Source organism: Nothoprocta perdicaria, unplaced genomic scaffold (assembly GCF_003342845.1).
Source record: "Nothoprocta perdicaria isolate Ctin4 unplaced genomic scaffold, notPer1 scaffold_169, whole genome shotgun sequence".
NCBI classification, from domain to species: Eukaryota; Metazoa; Chordata; class Aves; order Tinamiformes; family Tinamidae; genus Nothoprocta; species Nothoprocta perdicaria.
In genome coordinates, this window is record NW_020454860.1 from 894,352 (window position 1) to 913,286 (window position 18,935).

At 35.2% G+C, this 18,935-nt stretch overlaps 1 protein-coding gene across 1 annotated transcript in view; it reads right to left on the bottom strand.

Moving 5' to 3' along the window:
- The window catches only part of ABI3BP (ABI family member 3 binding protein), a 152,218-nt gene that overhangs the window by 26,856 nt on the left and 106,427 nt on the right, over positions 1-18,935 (bottom strand). Inside the window, exons 40-48 of the mRNA XM_026035896.1 lie at positions 17,420-17,494; positions 16,659-16,733; positions 16,071-16,145; positions 14,676-14,750; positions 14,161-14,235; positions 12,932-12,997; positions 12,108-12,182; positions 5,760-5,855; positions 2,596-2,706 (exon numbers count right to left, since the gene is read on the bottom strand). Of these exons, the coding sequence (XP_025891681.1) occupies positions 2,596-2,706; positions 5,760-5,855; positions 12,108-12,182; positions 12,932-12,997; positions 14,161-14,235; positions 14,676-14,750; positions 16,071-16,145; positions 16,659-16,733; positions 17,420-17,494 (723 nt within the window). The remainder of the gene's footprint in view (positions 1-2,595; positions 2,707-5,759; positions 5,856-12,107; positions 12,183-12,931; positions 12,998-14,160; positions 14,236-14,675; positions 14,751-16,070; positions 16,146-16,658; positions 16,734-17,419; positions 17,495-18,935) is intronic.

Here is an 18,935-nt window from a genome sequence, read left to right on the forward strand (position 1 = left end):
AGAAGAGACACAAATAATCAAGATAACATCCTTTCACAGAATGCATGGCAGAAGATCTTAAGTCAGGAGATGAAACTTGTATTCTTCCACTCAAATACAGCTAAGGGTCCTTCATTTCCGCAGGCAATACAACACATATATTAGTAAGGCCAGAGGAGGAATGTAGATATTGAAAAACAGAGTTCTTAAGTATTGGCTACATTAGCAGTTTTAGTTCTTTAGCTCCAACATCTTTGGAGGCTTTGGAACTTCCTCTGAACAACTTTAGATGCACTTCAAACACACTTAAGAAAAATGCAATGAAGTCCAACAGTTTCACTGTTAATGGTATTACAGGCCTCAAAGGAAAAAAGGTCTGATCTCTTCTGTAGTAAGCACCATTAGTTTTGACAAAGCTGATTGTTAGAAGCAACATTCTTTCCGATAATTAAATATCTATTCAAATATTCAAAAATGATTTTAGATTACATGAAATTATTTTTATTTGTCAGTGAGCATCAATTAGCAATGAAAAAAAGTTTCCAAGAGATATCCAATCCATGGTAAATGGTAAAATGGTAAAAATTCATGGTAAGCTGTTTCAAAACAGCTGTGGAAGATCAGAACCACATGCACAAAGTTTGAAGTAGCATGATTACTAAATCTCACTCCCCAAATGTTGAAAAACACATAATATAGTCATCTTCCTTGCACAGATTACGCGTAAGAACATGGTGACTGAATAGCCAGAACTTTGATAAACTAGGTCAAAAAAAAAAGTAGAAGTAAAAGTCGAAATTTATTAAGATTCTCACTTTAGTCAAGGTTCAAAAAGATTTTGGAACTCAGTTTTTGTTTTATTATTCTTTTTCTTTCATTCTTACTTCTGTTCTCTGTTTATAAATCTTTCCATAATACTTATCTAGTGGAAGAGTAAGAAAGATGTAAGTAAGAAATTAATCATGGAGTTAATGAGAAAGAGATGTAGGACAAAATTTTGTGAAAAAGAAATTCCAAAAAGAACATTGAGGCAAATTTTTCCTGTGAAGGCTGTGAAACAGTCTCTCCAGAGAATTAGTAGAAGCTCAATTACGATGTTTAAAACTAAGCTGGATAGAAACTAGGAAATACAGATTAAGGAAAATCTGCATCTGTCCCCACAAGGAAGGACCAGATCATCTAACCAATTTATTCCATCTTGAATATCTAGAAAGGTATGGTAGCAGCAGATTACCTCATAAACTGACCTGTAGTGAGTGGGRAAAAAAAAAAAAAAAGATGAAATTTCAAAACACTGGTAGATGAATTAGAGACTTAATGGAGAAAATTATCGTAGGCTCCATTACAAGCCAAAGAACATGTATTAGGTCAATTTTTGTTGTGTGCCACACCTTAAGATTGACCATGCTTTTTATTTTTGCTGTAGCTATTACTAAGGAAACTCTTCCAGCCAACAGCAAGCATGGGCAATACATTTCTATATTGGCTCTGCTGTTGAGTAAATGTGCAGCTTGTTTCAGCAGCTTTGAGGTTCCTGCTTCTGATTTGCTACCCATAATCCCGAAGATTTATTTGTGTCCCGACATAACTAGCGTAAAGACTAGTCACAGGAATAAGCTTTCTCACAAGGACATCTGCAGAAGTAGACAGGGAAGAGCTTTTTGTAGATGAGCAAGGAGTGAGAGGACAAAAGGAGCAGTAGACAAACAGAAAGGTAGTCTTTGCTTTCAAGAAAATGTAAAAATATATAAAACTCTCTTCTTTAATAGCACACAAAACTTCAATGAAACAAACCAAAAAGGGGGATAAGAAATAAAGACAAGACCTTTCTATTCTACCATTGGTCTACAGAAATTAATGTTGAGAGAGGAGTATCTCTGATGATGCTATCCATAAAAATATGATGTTTTCTGACTATCTGGAACAATGCTAACCTATGGATTCTAATATGCAGACAAAACAGATGTAAAGACACTGAAGTTTAACTACAAGGCCAAATGAAAATAAAATTAGAGATGTGAAAGATTTGGATTATTCTTTTCCCAATATTAAGAAGCAGAAACATTGTAGCATTTTAATGAAGCTRAACTGCTCTTTCCACAAGCTCACCTCGCTCTACTTCACAGTGCAGTTTGTCTTCTGGATGTTATTAACTCAAATTATTTACAACGGTTAATGGATATGCAATACATATGGRACAGAATTCCCTTAAAAATACCAGCCGCTCCTCACGAGCTGTTGGTCTGTACTGAAGCATGATATTGGATATCTCCCATCTGACACATGCATAAAGTAAAATGCAAAGACATAAAATAGACAGTAGTTGATGTAAGTAGACATAAAATGTTCTTAAGGTAGGAAACTTAAAGGAAACTTCATCATGACTTGCATTATGTTATTTTGCCTCCAGGCATGATTCCCCAGGTGAGAAAAACAAAAGAAAAACAGAAATGTGAATGAAGAACAAAAGACATAAGGCACGTATGTTCCAGAAATCAGCTTCTGTAGAGATCACCTTTGGTTGAAGAACCTACACAGCAAAATTCTCCCATGTGCAGCTAAGCATTTCAGTATCTCCTATAGGATAACATATGTACTTTGAAGGGGGCGAGATACCTGGACTCCCTGGTTTACCAGTCACTGTGTTTGGAGGCAGAGGCTTTCTTCGCATTGGCGTGGGCCTGACAGGAGGTACTGGAGGACGGTGAGGGCCGGGTGATGTAGTTACTGAAAGACATCACAGAACAGTGTTGTTAATTCTTTAGCCTCAAGTGACATAAAATCTGACACCCACTGCAAGCTGTATTACAACCTCTCAAGCAGTGTTGCATATCTGAATATCAGGATACTTCTTCCTGCAATAAACACCATCTCAGTGCATCTGGAAACTTTTTCAGTTTCCTACTCACAAAAACCATGGAACTTTGTACGTTCTAACAGAAAAAAAAAACAGTTGTCTTTGGCTTAAAGCAAAAGATGAAGCAAAAGGGAAATTACAGTCCGGAATATGTTATCCTATACCATTCAAAAGTGAAAAACAAAGAAGTCACTGTCCATTCATGCGCTGACATGGCTAGAAACAGTTACTGAGAGAAACTCAAGCAACTGGCCAGGTTCTTTTAATGCACATTTCCAGCTAACAACTATTGAAGTTTATCTGGTAAGGTCATTTAGGTCATTTGAAAGTGAAGTCTGAAAGGAGAGACTAAGTCAGTTAATTTATAGCAGCAGAACATTTTCCTTTATTTCCTAGGCAATTGCAAAGGATTATATTATGCCAAGGAAATGCAAAGGAAAGAATTTTTATTCCACTATTTACCTCTGTATTTCTCTCCTTTGAAAAAATGTAGCATATATATGTTTATACATATAAGCATATATATGTTTATACGTATACATAAGAATATAATATGTTTATACACCAAAAAACTGCTTGTACTTAACAGGAAAAAATCTCCAAGAGTAATTATAATTCCTGTAATTCTGCTAGTGTCAACAAATCTGCAAGTTGCCTCATACTGACTTACTGGCTATGTGGAATACTTCAGACCCTATTTTTTAGACTCTAGTTTACCCTATAAACAGACCGACTGTGAGCGAGAAGGGTACAAATCCAAAGATTTATTTGGGAAAACCTTTTCAGRAATACAACATACAAACAAGAACATCTCCATCTTTCTCTGTTCCTCTTTTCTTTTGGACTTGTGCAGTCATTTATAAAACACAATGAGTTTATCTCACCACACAAGAAATGAAGCCATTGTTTACTGTGTATCTACTTCAAGAACCTTGAGCAGTTCTGAAAATTTTCAAGTTTTACATTAAATTTTAATATCCAGATGCAGATGATTAAAAAAGAAGGCTTAAAGACCAGAAAAAAGAAGGATTTTTTTGGTATTTTTAAGTCATTTTAAGTAGTTAAATCTAGATTTAGCTACTCAGTACCATGTACATTCTCTCTCCTTGATATATATTTAAGGAATGGAATTGTCCGAGATATCTAAGGTGTCAAATGGGCAAGCTCTGATTTATCAGTGATTTCTACTGTACCTTCTGAATGATACAACCACAATAATACATACAATTCAAAATACGACATTCAATTGATTGTAGCACACTTGAATCTATTGTACTGCACTCTGGTAAAACAAGAATCTCTACTCTTCACTTCTACTGCTTCTGCATTCGTTTGGGAGATATTTGTTGTTGATGATGATAATTAACTATGTGTAGAGACAGAATTTGTAAGCTGAAGAATTTAGGAATTTTATGATAGTCTGCTTCCTAGTAGGATAGCCACATTACAAACATCTTGGATTTATATACTCTCAGTATTTCTTTGTGGACAGGCAGGATATTTCATTGACTTTCTCTCACTCTGTAAGAAAGGATGGTGAACAGCCATTTGGATTAGGCTCTGAACATGTCAGGGTTAATTCCTCTGTGCTCCAACACATCTTTTTCGTATCTCATGAAAGTCATAAATGCCATAGAGTTTCAGAGAACGGCCTTCTAAAGATTAGAAAACTCAGTCAATTTATTTAAAAACAGAAGTCAAGTACCGTTTACCTTATGGCAATGTGTGATTAATTCTGAATTTTGATATGCATATTGAGGTCTCATAAAGAGAACTTCAATTGTAAAACTACATGAGAACACTATGAAATAGCAGCAGCTAATTTCACAAGTATACCCAACTGTCTGTTATGACTAGAGTCCAAGGTATTGGATTACTTCAAAGCTCTAAAAGCTTAACTTTAAAATCTAGTGTCATATGATGAGTAAAAACAGATGTAGATGTTCCTTGAAATTCATGTGCATAAAATTTTTTCCAAACTCTGCAAATCACAGGTTGGATTTACTTAAGTACACACCGTCGTCTGACATTCAGTAATAAAAAGAAACAGAGCCATCCTTGACTTCAGTTTATGGTCTGGATCCAGCTGCTACTAATAGTATATTCCTCTGGACTTAATCTTTGTTAAGCACAATCTTAAGATTTATTAAACTTTGAAAGATGAAACATCTCATCAGAACTGAGTTGCTAACCTAGGCTGTTATCTTTGCACTGTTAAGTTACAAAATTCAGTAGCAAAAGGAACAAATGGTAGTTTACATTTCAGTAACAGGCATATTTTTGCAAGTGCACTTTTAGGCACAGTATATTTTCAAAGACAAACTTAACTAAAAGAGCAGCTATAGAAAAAAAAATCAATTTATTTTTCTTTTTTAATGCCAGTAAAAAGAGTAGTTAAAAACAAGATTTGGACTTGGTTATGTTAATGAAGCAAAGAAATTCTCTTGCAAGAACTAAAAAACTTTAAAGCCTGGTGTGCCACATGAAGATGAACCACAATCTTGTACACGCAAACTTTTTATTTCACCTCAATCCTAACATTTTAATTTTCCTATCAGTTCTAACAAGTCAACAAATCAATCTCATAAGCAGAGGATAATTTTGTAATGTATTCTTCCCTTGCTATCTAGAAACTGCAAGTGTGAAAAAAAAAAAACTAGTGCTTACAATAATGTGGCTGTCTGCCCATAAAAACACAATAAATACTGGTGGTGGTAGTCACTACTATATGCCATATATGAACCACTAGCCACAAAATATTCTGATTTTTATCTTTTCAGTAGCATGTTGAAACCAGAGGAATGTGTTCTGATAAGGATGGCTTAGCTATTTCATTTTCTTCAGTGTAGGTGTTTTCATGTAGAAAAGGAAATGGTTTTATTTTTCCATAATTATTAAGAATTGTTATACTTATTAACCTTACCAGAAAATGTCTTTTCCCAAGTATCACTATGTTCTGCAGGTTTTCCTATATCCACACCAATTAGTTTGACAATATCTTCAGGTGTATATACATCATCTGTGAAATTAAAGGGAAATAAATGAATATTTACATGCTAGGAACAAGTAACAGAATCCTTCTGTACAGTTGATATTCAAGTTCCAGCTAACATTAAGTGCAAAACTCACATGTGTTACCATATTTTTACAGAAGTCTAACTACCATGATTGTCTTCCTTTTCTGGTAAGAAAAAAATGGTGTTCATCTAAAGAGTCTGTGCTTTAAAAATTTTCAACATTCCATGTAAAAGGTATGTTTAGAAAGGGAAAATGAACAGGATGAAGAGATAAATGAGATCAACATTTGTGGGAAAGTAAGTACAGACATAGATTTATTTTCTCCAGGGTATAGAATAAAGTCCCTGTGATTCTTCTAAAGGGCTAAGTTCTTGTTTGCTCCCCMAAAAAGATTTTTGGTTAGTCTCAATACTGAATGGCTAAAGAATTTCTGAACCAAACATATATCATAAATGGACTAGTGGAGACCAAACCAAAACCCCGAACATACACAAAATACATGATGTTAAAAAGATCAACACAATTATTCCTATTCTAAAAAACTATTTCACACACTGACATTTATAGGGTGGCCAAATTGTTAAATTAATACACCTTCCCTATACAAAAAAGTATAATCCTTTAGAAAAATTCTACATATGGTGGACTGAGAAGACAGGTTTGTGAAAAATTAACCCTTGTACTAATTTTATTCAGTACACTACTAGAAAAAACAGCTTGTCACAACAGACTGTTTCATTCTCTGCAAATTTACTGGTCTTGGGGAGAACGAGAGACTATCCAGTCGGAATATTAACAGCTATTCTTCATGACTTGAAAAATAACCCAGAAAGTTGCTGTATTGACTAAAAAAATCTGAGGATCAAATGATCAAATTCAGAGATTATTGCAATCTGATGTAAATGTTTCAGCCAAAGGTTTCATAAATTTTACAAACTAGTGCTCATCTTGTTTTGAGATTATACAAATCAAAACAAAAACTTTGTTTCAAAACAAAGAAGAATATTATTCAATTATTTTGATATTTGTCCATTCTTGCTATGGATATATTAGGAATCCAGTGGCACAACACTCAAACGAGACTACTGAAATGCTGCACTCTCTTAAGAAATGAGCATTTTTCACAGGGGAGAATAACAGTATAGAAGTATTTGCTAATTTGCTGAAGATTAACAAAATGACACTTGTAATAAGCTGGAAACAGGACACAGATACTTTGGTGCCTGCAACTAAGACTTCTAAAGACATCTTTTCTAAATGGCTGGTTTTGATGTAACTGCTCTCTTCAGACATTGAATGTACCTAATGAGAACTTCAGGTACAGAAAGCACCAGGGTGTTAATCACATGAATAGGAAAAGATGTATGAGAAGATGAACATCAGCTTTAATAAAAAAACAAATGTTGTAAACTGTAGGTCATACATGATATATAGTTTCTTGATTACTCGCCACAATAAATACCCCAACAAAATACAGTAGAACATTGACTAAATCACCCAAATATATAAGTCTAATATTGTTCTGCCGCTTATTATGTCTAGAGAATCTTTCCTGAGTTATAGCAGCTAACAATGAAAAAAATGTTGTATACATTCCAGATACGAAAACTAATCTTTTGCAGAAACTTGCACTACAATTACTGATGTAATAGTGAAAACAAAGTCTAAGTTTCAAGGATAAAGTTGATTAAGCCACAACACTTGTCTGTTGAAAAAATATCTCCAGTCTGAATGATTCCGTGCACTTTAAAGCCACATCAAAGTTTCCCTGTGTTTACACACAATGTATCTGCAACTATTAAACAGCCTGCTCTGTTTATCAGAGCACTTGCTTAATGCTTACTAATGTAACTGGTTTATTATAAGCATTTCATCTTATCATGTTCATCCAAACTTTTAATAGAACTAAGAATAGATGTATTACTTGCATGTGTGTTTATGTTTTCTTTACTTTCATCTTTTTTCCCTGGAAATATTAGTGGGGTTTGGAACACCTAAAAGTAACCACTGCAGCCTTAAGAGCTAGAATACCATTCATGGGTTAGATCATATTCAGGGAGTAATTTGAAAAGGCACCCATGATGAGACAAATTGAAACACCTCAATATTTGAGTTCCTCAAAAACTTCATTATACATCCACAGATTTAAAATTAAAAGGAATGCAGAATATAAAGTCTGTTATGCAGAAAATCAGCTATCTGACTCAATGGGAAATGGGAAAGTTGCTGAAGAATAGATTGCTTGGAAGTTTAGCAGATTGAGAACATTTTTAAGTGGTTTAGATTAWATCAAATATTCACTGGGGATGATAACATAAATTACGTATACCAAGATGTATACTGAGAAAATGTATACCAAATGTATACTGAGAAAAGCCATCCTATTATATTTAAATTCTTGAAAATGTGGCTTAAAACACAACAGAAAACTAAGAGAAAAATCTAGTCGAAAGGATGCAGCCYGACCTTTTCTCACAGTCAAGTTTACCACCTGGCACTTCAGCTAACAGCACATCAGCCAGGAGACCAGAAAGCCTGCCAGGAAACCAGCCACAAACCCGTGTGCTGCTGCTGGAAAAAACAAATTCCACAGCTTAGCATCTGGGTCCTGCAGCTGCCAAGCTCACTCTGCATGGGGTGGAATACCTTTGCACTGATGCTGATGAGTGCAATGAGGAAGACGAACTGGAGCATATTCAGCATCACTACCCACACAGCCAAGAAGTTGCAAACAAAACCAAAACCAAAAACCCACCCACAAACTGGTCTTAGAATGACAGAGTAGCCACAGCTTGTCAATAAAAGTAATCCTCTTCTACAAAGACAGAAAAAATCATATAATGGCTAAAGGGAAGCCTGAAAACACAGTTTCTTACAGTCCTGTTAAGGATTCTGATCAGCTTAGAGATCTGGCACAGCTAAGCACAGAGAAAAATGTACTAATTTCAAAATGGAATAAACAAACTACTCACCTTCCCTCCCCTTCAGGTTGTCTGGTATCTTCAAATTTTATAATTTCTCTAATATACCATCTACTGAAAACCAAGCTCTTTTGCTTTTCGTCAGCTGGTAACACTTAGGGCTCTAGGCTGGTGGAATGCTCCTCTTTTCTAAATCCTTTCAGTAGACTTGGGGATTYCATTTGCCATATGTAATTACACATTGCTTGGAAGGGATAGGTACGATTTTGCTACGCATGAATACTCATTTGTGAATATTGGTTTATGAGAACAGAGGCAGCCTTGGGGATACAGACATTACATTTGCTGCAAGATTGTGCCGTTCTTGCACTATACGAAGACCTGGGATTGCACTTACTGGTCATCAAGGAAAGAATACAGTGCAAACCTGAAAGATACTGCTAAAACCCATGGTTTTCTCTCATCATGTCATGTGATTTTGTGATTTCTGAGAAGAAAGTTGCAGGCTCACAGAAAGGTATCAGTAAGTAAATCTGCAAGTTTCTTTATCAGGAGTGTTAAGAATGTGCAAAGAAAGAGAGACTAAACAATGAAATGCCAGCTATTTGTTAGGATTCTGGACTCCAGGTTTAAGTTAAAGGGCTCACTTGGCAGGACACAAAATCTAGATAACAGATGTCTGTCTTTGGGACATTTCTTTAAAATAGAGAGAAAAAAAAAAAAAAGGCTTACATAACAGAGCAAGGAAAATGATGCCAGAAGAATTGTTTTCCAGAAGCAGCCTAGAAGGAGGAACCTGCTCTGCTGTGCCTGCATGCAGTATGCGCAGCATGGTAACAGCCTTGTGACATTCTGGGGGCATCAGCTGCTACAGCGAAGCTCCAGTTCTAGCTGGCAGCTGGCACTAGTACAAATGCACGGAAATAGTGACCCTAAGGCATGCATTGAAAGCGAGATTGCTTAAGCAGTACTTCAGTCACCACCAGCAGCATTAAGCACAATAAACTACATTTAAAGCAGTTTAAATGTCTATTATTACATTTAGATCACTGATTTAGCTAGCTTATGTGTATTTTTTTTATTTTTTTATTTTTAAAATTGCCAAGATACTGCTGTGAGAACAAAAACATGTAATATTGAGTCTACCACTAACTAACTATGTATGCATGCAGTTTCACAGTGTGATTTCAAAAGTTACASTACTGGAGACTAGTATGGATTACCCATTTTGACAATCAGAAAATAAAAATTTAACTTATAAGCAGAGAAGTGAATAACAGAATCTCTTCAGTATCTACTACAGATATTGATCATTTATTACTGTAACTTTCTCTGRCATCCTAGAAAGGGATAGATTTCCCAGAAGGACTAGGAAGGTCAAAGAGCGCTGCCTCCAGTAAAGACATCCACCCTTTATGTACTACAAAAAAAGACAGTCCATTTAGAAAAGTACAGAAAACATATTTTTAGTCAAATCTAAATGMATGAGAAATTTCACAGGTCTTGCTATTAAAATTGAAATATGTTGGGCTTCTCCAAGTTACCTACAGGAATGAGTAATCTAACACCAATGGATATTAAATTATCAAAGCTACTTTGGAAATTCTGGTCTATGGAAACATTGCACAGCTGAAAAAAAAGAACAAAGGTATGTGTAGAGTAAATGAACACTTAAGCAGTGCTARTATGACCACAAAGTTGGTAGCAGTGGATGAAGAGCCAAAAGCTTAATTTGCGTATGATCATTAACTTAAACTTGCATTACAGATGAAGAATTGCAAATACTGGACTTGCTAAATTCATAGTTACATTAAAAACCAGTATTTATATTGACATAATAARTGAATGTTGTATAAAACAAATATGTGTATATTCCCCTCATGAATTAGCACTGACATTATTATTTTGATCAATAAAATTGAAAAGAGACAAGTAGTCATTTTCACTCAAGCAAAACAGTAYTTTCTGTAAATCCTTGCAATTAGGAATGTATTGTAACTGCTTACAAGTGTAAGAATGTGTAAATTAACGTTACAGTTCTCACCTTGCCATTCATTAACTTAGAACCTTCTCCGTGGAGAAAGTATCCAAGCATCAGACAGTTTCCCTATGAGTAGGTACCTTATGAATTCAGCACCTGCACAACTAGCAAGACACCTGAGCTTCAAGGCTTTCTCACCRAGCCTTCTGACATGGATTTAAACAATAATTGGAACTATGTACATTTTTTTTTTCCTCAGTCTATTATGCTTACCATCTGAAAACCATCAGTGAGCTGTGGTTGCAATAATCTGCAAATTCACAGCAACTGAGTGCTGGTATCAGCACTTTACMACAACAAACACTGAAGTGGCTTTTCAAATAGATGCTGAGTTGGGAGTGTTTGAAATTGAAATTATTTACCCATACGTCCAAAATAAGGTGCTGGTAATAGGGGTGGGAAAATCTATGCTGTTTATTCACCTAACAATTCATTTATATATACAGTTTGTTTCTGTCAATATTGATTCATGTTAAATGGAGATATTAGATAAAATCATCTAAAAATCARTTCAAATGTAATGAAGTTAGTGTGGTCTAGTTAGCATTATAGTGTAGATTCTGTTCACATTCTGTTTCAGAAGCAATCACGATCAAAGAAACATCATGGTRTTAATCAAAATTAATGTCGCGAAGCCGTTCTCTGCCATGTATCCCAATGAATTCATTTTACTATTCTATACAATATACAATTGTATGCTGTATAGATCTATACATATTAGGTCTAKACGGCTTTAACAACAGGGTTAACGCTCTAAAACTGATTGATGTTTTCAGCATTCATACACAACTTGCAACAACATTATCATCAATCCTCTTAGACCCTCAGCAGTCAGAAAAACATTGAATAAATACACAGAGTATTATGGCCTGAAGAGTATCACAGCATACATAGGGGCGATTCTGTAAAAAGAATTCCCTTATTTAGTGACCAAAAAAAAAATACATAGAAGAGTATGATGTTTGTTTTTCAGAGCACTCCCTGTAAAATTAACAGAGCTATGCTTCCTGCTAGCATTCAATCACCTTAAACTGAAGCATATGTATATAAATATATATATATAATTATATACAGAAATAAATGCCTGGTTTATAAAATGTATTTTAACTGGGGTGGGCATGCACTGAAGAACTATATACGGMGTGACTAACAATATTAATTACATACATTACATTGAACAAGTATCTTCTAAAGTGAAATACAATGAAATATTTTGAAGAGCTTAAGGTGATTTGAGGAAGTAATGTTCCTGCTTTTCAGTGATAAGTTAAAAAAAAAATCTCACCTCTACCTGTTGCTGGGGCAATCCATTTTGGCAGTCCAGGAGTTCTTGTTCTAGGGGGTGCTAGTGTGGTTCTGCTAAGAGCTGCAAGGAAATAAATGAATAAATAAATGAATATATATGCATTACTAACAGCTATGTATTAGCAAAGAAAGAACTATTCTGACGACATATTTACATTTTTTTTCCTAATTTGGATAGGTTTTATCTGTAGGCTGTTCAATGGGGGTAGACCTGCTGAAAAACAGCTCTGCAGGGAAGGACTTGGGCATCCTGGTGAACAACAAGTTGACCATGAGGCAACAATTTGCCCCTGTGGCCAAGAAGGTCAATGGGATCCTGGCCTGCATCAGGAGGGTGTTGCCAGCAGGTCGAGGGAGCGGATCCTGCCCCTCTGTCAGCTCTGGTGAGGCCGCACCTGGAGTATTGTGTTGTGGGATGTGGAGTTACAGGAGAGAGTCCAGCGTAGGGCTACGAAGATGACTAGGAAACCAGAATGTCTCTCATATGAGCAAAGGCTGAGAGAGTTGGGCTTGTTCAGCCTGAAGAAGAGAAGGCTGAGAGAGGATCTTATCATCGTGTACAAAAATGTCTTAAGGGAGAGTGTTAACAGGATGGGGCCAGACTATTATTTTCTCTGGCGGCAAGTGACCAGTGATAGGACAAGAGGCCAAGGGCACAAATTGAAAATGAGAAAGTTCCACCTGAATAACTGAAAAAAATAGAATAAAATAGAAAAATACCTTATTTTCCAGGAATACCTAAATTTTACTGAAATAAATAGAAAATTAAATTCACCTCTCCCCAACCCAGTCTGAATAATCAATTATTACCAGGTCTAGTCTGTGATTTATCAGATGGCTTTGGTCTTGCAGAAGTGAGACGTGTTTTATGTGGTGCTGAAAGAAATAAACTTTAGTTTAAATACTATGCATAAAAGCAACATCAGCATTGCAGTGTAATTTGCCACAAAAAAAGGTCCATGCACCAAGGCGAAACAGCAAAATGGACACATGAAAATTCTATGAGTTCTAATCCAAAATGCACGCTGAAAATGCTAGTTTCTTTAGTGGTCAGATGACTCCAATCATCATGCAGTCTGACCAGTTACATTCATGTTTAGGTTTAAGAAAAGGTAAAAAATATTTACAGCCAGTTACCCAACTGTATATGGATACAGAGTTAGCTCTGCAAGGTATCCATGGCCTTAAGACATTTAATTAGGGTCTGCAAAAACAAACAAACAAACAAAAAACCTCAAAATAAAACACCAAACGGAACCCCGAAAAATTAAATAGTCAGATAAAAACATGAAACATTAAAATATTGCTGAACAAACGATTGGAAGCATTCAATGCAGTCACACTACAAGCTGCTAAAATGTAGATTCAGCATCAAGATTAAAACTGGAAGCCTTCAGCTTTTACCTAGTGTTGCCTTTGACTTGCCAAATAATTTTGACATTTTACGTGTGGTAGTACCTGTGTGAATCACATTGAAATTTGAAAACATGAAGAAGCAGTCACTGCCATCTCAAGGCAAAATATGGGCTTCTAACTCAGCACTTCTTTCCATAAATAAAAGTAGTTGTTTCATATTTGATACCAATATCCATTCTAGCCATATTATATAATCTATCACAAGGAAAAATTTCCCTGCTTGAAATGTCAGAGAAAACATCTAGGTGCRGAAAAATATGCTACCTGTCTTTGACATTTCTATCTGAGGTATGCTTTACAGATTTAGATTAAGTATTTGAAGGAAAAAGGTGGAAGGCAGTTACATTTATACTTGTAACACTAAGCACCTGAGAACCCAAACACACAGCAGTAACTTGTTTTAAAGCTTTGTATCATTTGTGAGGCTATACTGAGCAGCCTTTGGTTTTCAGGGCAATGGAACATGTAGAAACAATCCAAGAGGAGAAAATGAATTTTGATGTTATATTTTTCAACTTGATTTATAGTCTTCATGAATAGGCCATTAAACCATAAATTGTACTGATTCTGCTTCAGAGCTACAGACTCTCAATGCAAAATATTAAGAAAAYGGTACCAATTACCTGTTTTTGACTGGGGAATCTCAGTTGCAAGAGGACTTTTTGGTCTCGGTGAAAGCTGGTATGTTTCATTGGGCACTGAAAGTGAAGATATTACTGCTTATCAAAGGCAAATGATTACTTTTTAAATATCAGACCTTAGGTAGACAGGAAATTCAAATTGTTTATGTGCAGACAATATACAAAAGGGTCAGTGCTAGAAACCTGGCAGAAATTTGTGATACAGAGGAGAGACTAGACTTCCCAAGCCTGAGCAGACATACACCATTAGCCAGACAACAGAAAAGATGATCAGCTACTGCTTCTTTTTTAGATGACTACTCAGACCTATGCATGAAATACTTGTTTCTAGAAAGAGTTGCAAACAAAACTGCTGGAAAATTAGAAACAGCAACATCATGTACATGCGCTGCATTGGGACTAACTCTTTTGTTGATTAAAAGGCAACTACAGYCATATTGCAAAAGCAGAGGAAGAAAAGCTTTATGAAAAATAAGCTGACATAATATTTTCATTACCCAAAGTCATTTTGGACCCATCAACAACATGAACCGTTATAAGGTTAATTGATCCCAGGTGTGTCGTCCTTGGAGCTATGAGAAATAAAATACTGTTGTGTGAGAAGTGAAATTAAAGAAGTTGGGTTTCAATAAGGATCTGTACCCTTCATTCCCTGAAATCCTATCTGCTTAAGACAACTTGTACAGACATGAGACAGACGCATGTTCTGAATAGTCTGGGGCTCTTTTGGGGCTGCCAGGTGCAAGGTGCAAGTGCTCTGCTGCCCTCCCAGGCAACACAGAGCAAAAACATTCTGCTTCTTCCAATCTGGGCACCCTCATTTGCACTGTTCTCAAAATTTTCTAAAAGTTTTTGGATTTTTATTATCTGTAACACATTCTTCCCTCACTGCAGTGAGATGATTGCTCTAATGCAATGGCATGCAATGGCATGATGATAGCTCTAATTCAGCTCTAATAGCTGATAATAGCTCTAATTCATTTAGATCTTTCATAAGATCTAAAATGTAGTTTCATTACTTATGAAGGATCTTTCAAAAGGACACTTTAGAACACAGATCTTGCTGCTGGACTGTTCAGTCTAATTTTCATGGTAAAATATATGCACATTTCTTTAAAGAATATGGTTATTGCTTAACAGATAGAAGTCTAAGGAAAGACAAAAGTGTGGGGCGATGATGAAATTATTCATCAACCTAYGATATTTGTATAAAAATAAAATAAATTAGTCTGCAGTTTAAAGATAAGGAAAAATTCAGCGTTGCTTTTCTGCTTTTTATGATCATCCTGCCACTCCTTCTCTAATAATTGTTTTGATCTACCTGGTAAATTAGATGAAAATAGTTACACCTCACCACAACACAGGGTGAGGGTGAAGTCTCATATATTGTTCATTGCAAATGTACTTATCTAGAATCTGCTGTAGCTACTGCAAGAATCACTGAGGGGAAGGAGATACCTGTACTCTTAGTTTGACTTTTCCTTGACTAGGATTCCAGAATCTGAATTTCCAGAATATTTGAGAAATTGAGTTAAAATCCTRTCCATTAATTTCAGAGAGTAAGTTCCCCAAGGAGAAAAGAACTTAGTGAAGCCAGCTACGGCAACATAGTTTCTTTAAAATTAAACAAACCCTTTGTGTTTTTAATGGTTGCTACCCAGCAATTAAACAAGCATCTCTTTGAAAACCCACCCATCTAAACTTCTGTACTCCTTGGAGAGAATTGATAAAACTCTTTGGCATCCTCTCAACTTCATTAATGTCTATTGATCAGTGATACTAGTTTCTCTCTAGATAAACTTGTAGCACACAACCAGGGAACTGAATGGGAGCAGAAGATATTGCTAAGGCAGTGCGACAATAACACTTTTAAGTTGCAAACTTTAAATTACCAGGTTTAGTCTGTGGTACTTCTGGCCCGACAGATGTTTTGGGTTTAGAAGGAATGAGCAGTGTTTCTTTAGGAGCTGAAAGAAAGGAGAAAGATTATCATCATATTCTTCAGGAATCATAATCCAATGCCATGTCTAGCCCAGAAAGTGCATGCCTGAAATGCCTGTAAAAAAAGACAATAACAATTCCATGGGTTTCTGGAACCTGAAACAAAATAATGGTCCAAAACACAGGAAATTCTAATACTGTGTCAAAGGATAAGTTGAGTTAGTAGCTACAATTCTTGTTCTTCTGAAGAATTATAATGAAAAATTAGACCACTTAATATGGTTGGAGAACTGGGAAATACAGGCTTCTGAATAGAGATGAGCTGCAATGCAATTTCTGCATTACTTTCACAAGAGCTGAGAGTCTTCTGTATTAGGAGACATGCATGTATGTAAGCAGAATGATGGACAGTGGAATGATGTTACACAAAGTAACAAACCGGAGCATGATTTCTAGAAATTTCATTTTCAATTGAAAATTGAAATTTTCATTGAAAAATGAAAAATAGTGGCATCTGAACTTTAAGGAAACTTATTTACCCATTGTTGCCCTTGTCTGCTCAGTGGTAGTAGAAGATTTTGTAATAAATGGTTGTGGGGTTGTTTGATGTATCGCTGTTAAGGAGAAAATGCGAAGAGTCTTAGAATATCAAACTGTAATGGCAAGAAAGGAGCATTTGCACTGTTCTAAAACTTCCAAGATATCTCAACCAACATTAAAATAAATTGTTGGTAGAGGTTTATAGCTAATGTCTTTCTATTAACTTCTTTACCTTCCTTTGGTACAATGGTAAAAATGGGAATAGACACATTTGAAACAGGAATTTAACATTTGAAATCTATTTTGATTTTATTATAGGTGACTATTTTAGATGCTAGGCATAAAAGCACATTTCAGCGAGCTCTGCTGTATTTTGTTGGCAAGACAATGCACACAGAGAAACCTCTCAGATTTGGAAATCAAAGGGGACTCAGCGTATCTAACCCCCAAAATCATCAAGTCTCAAATTACTACATTTAACTCATCATTTAATCTACATAATGGAAAGGAGAAAAAAACTTTACTAATGCCCTAATAAAAACCCTCCTATTATCTTCAGCATGGCATTCTCTTAGCATCTTCAGCATTTTAAAATATTTTGGATTCACAGTTTTTAAATATTTTGGATTCACTGACTTCAGAGAGCTAGATCTGATTTGGCACAAAATCAGCTAAGAATAATGCTCCTGAAAAACGTGAGAACTGAGGCCTGGTGAAAAGAATGATTAAACAGAAACACATAAAATAATGACTCCATTACCAGGTTTGGTGTGTGGCACTCTTGGCTTGGCAGGAACTTTTGGTTTGATAGGAATTAACTGTTTTTCGGTGGGAGCTGAAAAGAAAGAAAACAAACCAACACCCAGAACAATAAATGCCAAGTTCCTCGGAAGTAAAGMAGACAGCCAAGCAACTGGTCATATTGTATTCACAGTACACAAAGAACACCTTTGATCTTATCCACAGTAAGGCAAATTATGTAAGTGTAAAGATAACATTAATCAGTTGGCATTTCTGCAAAGAAAGAGAAAGAAATTAAATGGTCACYGATGTGGACAGAATTTTCAAAAATTAGACAAAAATGTGTAGCTTTGGATGAAGTACTGAAGAATATTTTCACAAACAGAATAAAGCAATGACATTAATTGCCTCTGTCTTGCACATCATCCATACGTGAATATCTGAGGACAATATTTTTTACAGTGGGCCTTTCAGATTCAAGCTTGTTCTACAAATAAACTTTCTAATTCTTTTGTGAAAACTTAATTTTAAAATTAATAAATTTATAAAAAAATTATAAAATTAATAAAATTAATACTTCAGTTATAATTCTTGCCATGCAGTATCATTTACTGGAAAATGTATCTTAGCATTTACAGGGAACACTTGTAAGATTGTGATCYGCAACAGTGTAAAAAGATCCTCAAAAGAAAAGAAATAATAATCAAATTCTTACAATCTGTCCCAGTCTGTACATTCTTCATAACTCTTGTTATGAAGAATCATTTTCTGTATTTCAATAATACAACTGGTAGGTCCAAATGTGACAGACAGGGCATAGAAAGTGTACAAAGTTACATAAACAGATCTCAAGATCAAGATCTAAGTGATAAGGAAATATATATTAAGCTGTTAACATGATGAAAAGTATTTTTATTTTCCTATTTCTGAAAGAGAAAAAGCATAGCTTTTTGTTATAGTTACAGATTATTGCATGGATATTAACATGTCAGTAACATTACATTAATGGCTCCATTTAATTCTTAGAAAACCATGGCCAGGCATTGCTTCTGAAATTCTGACACAGAATCAATTACTAACAAAAACTGATGGAGTAATCTGTTGGCTCCTACTGGCCAAAACTATTTAGATTCTTTAAGTGATCCTTCTTCTGGGTCAGATCTGAAATTTAAATTAAGAAATAAGAATTAGGAGGGTAATGTTTCAGCTATTTGTGCAACTTCTCCCAACAGAAATGACTAGAAGTTGAGAGAGAAGATGTTTTAAGACTTGGTTTTTGATTTAAAGGGCCACATAGCTAGTCTGTTTTTGTATACATTATGCTATAGTTGAGATTCTTTCATTTTCTTGCAACTTTCTCCTGTAAAATTATGCAATAGGATCAGAAACCAGTGAGAAATACATTTCAGCACAAAATACCCCACTGATCATTTTCTCAAGAATGAAGCTGCAAAAGATATTTGTGTAACAGTACATGTATTTCAGATGCATAATTCACAGGAATCATTATTATTATTTTCAGTAAAAATTCCTTT